General features: G+C 43.6%; 1 protein-coding gene across 4 annotated transcripts in view; it reads right to left on the reverse strand.

Moving 5' to 3' along the window:
- Nucleotides 1-5,012, reverse strand: part of SHTN1 (shootin 1) — a 117,955-nt gene extending 112,943 nt beyond the window's left edge. For 3 of the 4 annotated variants that reach the window (XM_027112696.1, XM_027112693.1, XM_027112695.1), the window contains exon 1: nt 4,639-5,012. In XM_027112696.1, the coding sequence (XP_026968497.1) occupies nt 4,639-4,696 (58 nt within the window). In that variant the 5' untranslated portion in view covers nt 4,697-5,012. The remainder of the gene's footprint in view (nt 1-4,638) is intronic. The other variant, XM_027112697.1, reaches the window with a different exon arrangement.
- Nucleotides 5,013-6,479: the final 1,467 nt, after the last annotated feature.

Raw genomic sequence — 6,479 nt, forward strand, 5'->3', positions numbered from 1 at the left:
GTGAAAGAGGACAGAAGCAAATAAAACACACTGTATGATTCCGTTTATGTACATTTCAGAAACTTGCAAAACTTATCTTTGGTGGCATTGGATATCTTTGGGAAGAGGAAGGTGATAGTGATTGGAGGGGTTATGAAGGGGCTTCTGGAAATGTTCTGATTTAAGCGTTGTTAGAAACATACTTGCTTTTTAAAAATAATTCACTGAGATGTTCATTTGTATTCTGTGCAGTTTTCTCAATCCACGTAATACTTTGTTCTAAAAGCAAAAAACTTTAAATGCAAATCTTACAAAAATGTAACCAGATGAAGAAATATAAATTTACCAGCCTTTTCAGAGGTAACTAAGTAAGTACATATGTACCCTGGTTGTTCAGATACAGTTAGTCCCTGGACCACACTTGGAAAATAGTGGTGTAAAGCCAGGTTTGCACCTGACACCAAGGCAACCATTTAGTCCCAAACGGCTTTCTACTGACTGACTTTGTATGGACCCGAGATTGACAATGCTTCAGCTTTTCCAGATAAATAGGGTCATTTTGGTAGACAGCAGTTTCAGACCCTTTTGTCAAAATAATGCTCTAGCTACTTCCTAGCCTGGAAGCCAAGGGAACACTGGAAGCCTCTTTTAATTACTAACTCTGTTCTAAGAATAAACTTGACTAAATTTCCATGTGAACCTTAAGCACTAGCTCAATAATCTTGGAGAAAATGATACCAACTCTCAAGATGAAAGAAGGTTACCTTGCTTTAAAACCAATTATCTTACCATTTTAAATAGTGTCAGTCCAAGAATAGCCCATAACTTTTATTTGTTTGTTGTTGTTGTTTTGGTCTTACATTAGAACATCCTTTTTGCTAAGTGGCAATCATTCTCTTCAAAACTTCCTCAACAAGATCCAAATGCCATGGCATTATGATGACAGTTTAGTGGACATCTGCTGTTTGTGTCTTTCTAGCCCGCATCCCCCCTTCTGGTAGTGGCACACCAGTCTTTTTTGGACTACTCCAATCCATTGGTCTTTGTGGAGGCTGCCAATCAAGGTGCCCTGCCCTTCCCTGGCCAAAGGACTTTAAACACATGACCCAAATGAGGCTAGTTAGACACTCTACCACCATCTCTAAACTAGGAACTCCTCACCAGCAGGGACAAGGTTTTTTCCATCTCTATATCTCTGAGGCCTAGCACAGTGCCTGGCTATGAATATTCAATGCATGTGGGCTGAATGAAATACAAAGAAAATCATGTACCTTAAACAAATGCTGAGCTAAGTCTATCATTTCCCAACAGAATTCTGAACACTGTATTATGTTTTGTAAGGAAAATGTCCACTTTAGTAAGCTAGGACATATGCATTGGAAATAGTATCGCAAGTTGCCATTTCTCAGTGCATTAAAGATGTCAATCAGTCCAATAAAATAAAGCCGCAAAAAAGACAAAAGGAGAATTACCTCATTACCTCAACATCTGCTTGAACATAAGCAATCGCACACTGGCTAATTTTTTTTAAAGGGACATAATATAACTTTCTAGAAAGACATAATATAGCTAATTATACCATTCACTAGAAGGGAACATACAATGTTTTGAAGTAATTCAGAAGTGGGTGTGATTTATAAGACATAGAGCTTAGGGAATGTTAAGTATAAATTAGAGATTGTTCATATTATGACAGACTCCGTCATTACATTTCACAACTTTTGTCAAAAGCAACCTTATTCACCACACCACTAAAGACTTCACATTAGGGAAGGCTGCTGTCAGCTTTGCCATTTAGAGTTGATGGCAACCTTCTTTCTGAACACCCTCCTGGGGAATGGGTTCAAATTTTAGACTTAAAATACACCAGGGAAGAAACGATATGATGAAACCTAAATGGCCAACAAACATGTAAAAAGATTTCAAACCTCACTAATTACCAGGTCAAACAAATTTTTTAAAGGTACCATTTTTGTTCATCAGATTGGCAAAAATTAAGCAACCTGTCAGGCTGTCAAATTAGTAAAGACTGCTGTTGGTCACTGTTGACCAAAGCATGGGAAAATGGACACTTCTGGGGGGAATGTGAACTGGTACAGCCATCTGGGGAGGGGGGCACTTCTGCAATGCCTAGCAAAACTTTATACATATATGCCCTCTAAGCCAACAATTCCATTCCTAAGAATCTATCCTAGAAAAAAAAATTTTAATTGTACAAACTGATTTGTATGATTATTTGATTAATGACTGTCTACTAGACAATAAACTTGTCTGTCTGGTTCACCATCTCTTCCCCCAGTGCCCAGCACATGGGCATCACATATGACAGGTACCTAGTATTTGTCAAAGGAGTAAATGAATAGGTTTACTCAGCCTAAAAAAAGAAAAGCAGAGTATTTAATCGATAATGGCTCTTCTTGTTCACATTCAATAGTAGTGGAATTATTCACAATGTTAACAGGCTGTAAAAAGTACTGTCTACTTTTAAAAATAAATCACACATACCGGCTTACAAAATTGATCATAATATTGGTAAGAGCCCAAACACCTAGTTGCCAGGTTTTCCTCCTCAAATCCCTAGCCTCCCAGTTAGTTCCGCAGGTTAAACAGCAATTAAATACTCTTGAAATAAGTCACTTGCTATCACAGTCTATGATCCACTGACAAATGCTCCAAGTTTGAAATGTATAAAAATTACACCATGGGCTGATAAAAACCCCAACACCTGTGTAACCAGACTCAATATCCTAAAAAAAAAGTATACGCTTTAAGAAACAAAAATTTCAAAGTCTAACTGTTCTATTGCCTTTGATATGCTCAAAATTGAGGAAATATATCCTCTAAAAATACTAATGCATGGATTTGTTTGTTTTCCAACATAACTGGAGAACCAGAAACTTAAGAATCGTCCGTTTTTCTCAAGTCTCAAATCCAACACAGAGATAGAGATGTGTTCCAAAATCAAATATAAATAACTTGTGGATTATCTGCACTGTTAAATTATCCTTGAAATTATATACATAATGAAAAGAAGTGAAATTTGAAATTTTAACATTATTTGAAAACTGACCATCCATCAAAAGACCTGGCATCCACTGACAGATACTACCAATAATGAAAGCTCCAACAGTCTAGAATATGAATTAAGAGTCTTTATGTTGGGTGACGGGGGCAGTGTTATCAGGAATAAAATACTAATAAAATCCAGCCCTTCACTAAAACACTTGAGAAATTCCAGATAAAGACATGTTGCCCACCCACTAGATTCACTGATTCTTGTGACTTCATGACCTTAGACTAATCTAGGATGGGAGTTGACAGTACGTGGGAAGGCAAAAGCCATTAATATTTATCCAGCACTTTCTAGATGCTAGATACCAGAGAGGAATGTGTTCTGTCCATTTTCGAGAGGTTAAATATTGATAATTTCCCCAAGGTCACACAGTTACTAAACAGTCATGTTGAGATTTGTTTCCAGGAGTGTGGACTGCAGAGGGATCAAAATACCCTTATGAATGGTATGTCTGTGGTCTCGAGGAGCAACAGGTCACAGTACTGGACAGACCTCATAAAATCATCTGGTTTAGCTCTTGCGCCTAGTCAGGTCAGGCTTGATTAACCATAAGACCCACGGCAGGGAAGAGACTCTTCCAAGTTCACAGAGTTGGTGAGTTAAGTCAAGAGAAGTGAAAGAGCTGGGATTAAACACCAGGATTAGCCACAGAGCGGGGCCCCTTCCGCTATACGGCCATGTAAGCAAGTTATTCAGGAAAACATATGTTCCTACACATTTTTACTTCCTAAATCTGCATGGTTCCTCTTTCTTGACCCATATTCTCAGGCCACCTTTGGTCAGGGTAATAATAATTTTAAATTTAAAAAGTGTTAGGTTCACATATGATCTTAATTTGGCTTTGTTCAGAAGTGTGGTTAAGTGATGAAAATCACTGACTACAACAGTTCTTTATTAAGAGATTAAAACAGTTCTTTATCTAGTTATCAGGCAATGCAGAAATGCATGTACATGGCTTTCCTGCGAACCAGAGACAAGTCCTAATTCAAGAAGCCCCGCACAGGCAGGGTGTTGCCTCACTGACAAATAAATTGCTAAAAATGGGAAGCGATAAAACACACCACGGCCTGCAAATCCTCGCTGCTAAGGAAAGAGGAACTAGGCCAAACCAGAATGAAAAGCTCGGAAAGGCTGTCAAGCAGCGCCGCAGGCGCCAACGTGCAAGGGGGGGCCGAGGCCAGGGAGCGAGGCCAGCAGAGCTGCCCAAACCGCCGCCTCTCCAAAATAACCAGCCCCACTCGCTTCCCCCGCGTGTACGGTGGTACCGTGGGACCTCGTCCCCGCCAAATCCTTGGCCCTTCTCCTCAACCCCCATGGCCGGCTAAAGCGACCAACGGGTAGCGCTTCCCGCCCTGCCGGGCACGACACTCCCAGGCACAAGCAAAGCACGTTACCCTCTGCCCCGAGCTCGCCAAAGCGCGCGGGGCGCGGAGAATGCTTTTCCACGGGTGACGGAGCTACTGGGGGTGACTACGACGGCCGCAATACCTCCCGCCCAGCTTCCACCACCGCAAAGCCAGCGCCCTGGAGCCGTCCCCGCCCATGGGCCGCGGCTGCCCGCACCTGGCGGCCACACGCCCGCCTACCTTGCTCCTTCAGACTGGAGATGAGCTGCAGCTGCTTCTCCTCGTCCGAGCTGTTCATTTTGGCAGGTGGGGCCGGGAATAAAAGGAAAGGAGGGAGAGGCGAGGGGTACAGTGGGGGGAGGGGAAAGAAAAAGCAAGATGCCGGTGGCTTGCGGCTTCACTACCCGGAAGTTGGATTTGCTCCCGCTCCTCCTCCTCCTGGCGCGGAGCGCGCGGGTGAGATCATCCCCACGCACCTACTCAGCGGCCTTGGCTGCTTCACCTGCAGTCAGGCGGAGGGGCGGGGACAGGCCGGTAGCCCGGGGGCAGGAGGTGGGGACGTAGGAGGCACCCACGGTGGCACCTGGGCCCGCAACCCGTGCCTAGCCTGCGGCCGCCGCTGTCCCTCGCCTTCCTCCGCGGAGGCCGGCGCCGCAGGATGCGCAGGGGGAAGGCGTGCGGGGCTGCGTGAGTTCGCTGTGGCTATCTCCTGCACCCTCTTCTCCGCCTCCACCCCGCCGCGCGTTCCGGAGAAAACCTGCCCTGGGTCTGCAGCGTCAACGAGAACCCCACTTGGAACGCTGTCAAGAGCCTCTCCCCACGAGCGAGATGTAATTAGCAATAAACACCCAGGATTCTTCCCCAATTCTCGTACAGTGGACTCTGGGGGCGGTGTGGGAAAACCTAGGTGCCCTCAGGGCCGGGCTCTGTGTTAATATGCTTTGCACCTTGATAAGCATACAGATACTGAAACAGGCCAGTCTGGTAAGTTCCAAGGAGGGCGTGGTAGTCAGCTGGCTTCCTCCAGCAACACCGGTTTGAGAAATGGTCAAAACTGGGCCCTGCAGCACGTGGATCGCCAGGCCTCGCGGATCATCTGGTTTGCGGTGGAAATATCTTCTCTTCAGGGTAGAGGCCACTGCAGTCCAAATACCTAAGGTCACACATCTGCCTGGCAGCAGAGCCTGGTGAAGTGAAGCCCAGCATTTGTCCCGCTTCACTGCCTTCTAGGCTATTTAAACCCAGGTCTGGGTTAGAGCCTGACCAGAAAAGGGGCGGCAGACCTTCCAGATTTCAAAATGGTTCTCCCCAACCCCCAGTTGCCAGTCAGTCTTTGGTCAAGTCTCCTGACCTCTTTGAACTTCATCTAAAAAATGGGAATAATACTAATACCTACTCTCCCGGAAAGGCTGTTAAGTGCTGAACAAGGAGAGAAAGATACACAAAACACCATATCCAGAATCTGACATATAATAGATGTTCTTTTTTAAAAAAAAAGGTTACAGCTCTGTGAAAAAGGGGTTGTGGATGCTAATTATAAGCTAAAATGGGCAGAGTTCTTTTACACTAATCATTAAGCATACAAAATAAATCCAAACTGAATTAGGCTTACTGCACATCTTGTTTTTTCTCACTGCCTCAAAGGTCTTAGTGTGGGTACTACACGAGCACAGTGCTTCTGCTCATTCCTCACTTGCTATTTTATGTAAATGCCCAACTCCATTTACTGAGTAGGTCTCCATAAGGAATGGGGAAGAGGAGCTAGAATATAGGTAAGTGCTGCAACTAGTATGTCTGATATTCCTACTAAATTCTAATTCAAAACGAACTGAAAAAAAATGGTAGCACTGCTTTCTCATCTTCTAAAAAGGCAATATAATATTTTAGCATGAGTGATTTAGTGGTAGAGTGATCTAAAAAGGCAGCATTTAAATAGGCAGTTTTTAAATAGAGTGAACTAAAATTTTGAAACTTTAAAAATAATTTTGGTATGGGGTCTTTTTTTTTTCTTTATAAATTTATTTTATTTATTTATATTTGGCCATGTTACACAGGCTTTCTCTAGTTGCGGCGAGCAGGGG

Source organism: Aethalodelphis obliquidens, unplaced genomic scaffold, assembly GCF_003676395.1.
Source record: "Aethalodelphis obliquidens isolate GAN/ISIS:26980383/991018 unplaced genomic scaffold, ASM367639v1 scaffold11, whole genome shotgun sequence".
NCBI lineage: Eukaryota > Metazoa > Chordata > Mammalia > Artiodactyla > Delphinidae > Aethalodelphis > Aethalodelphis obliquidens.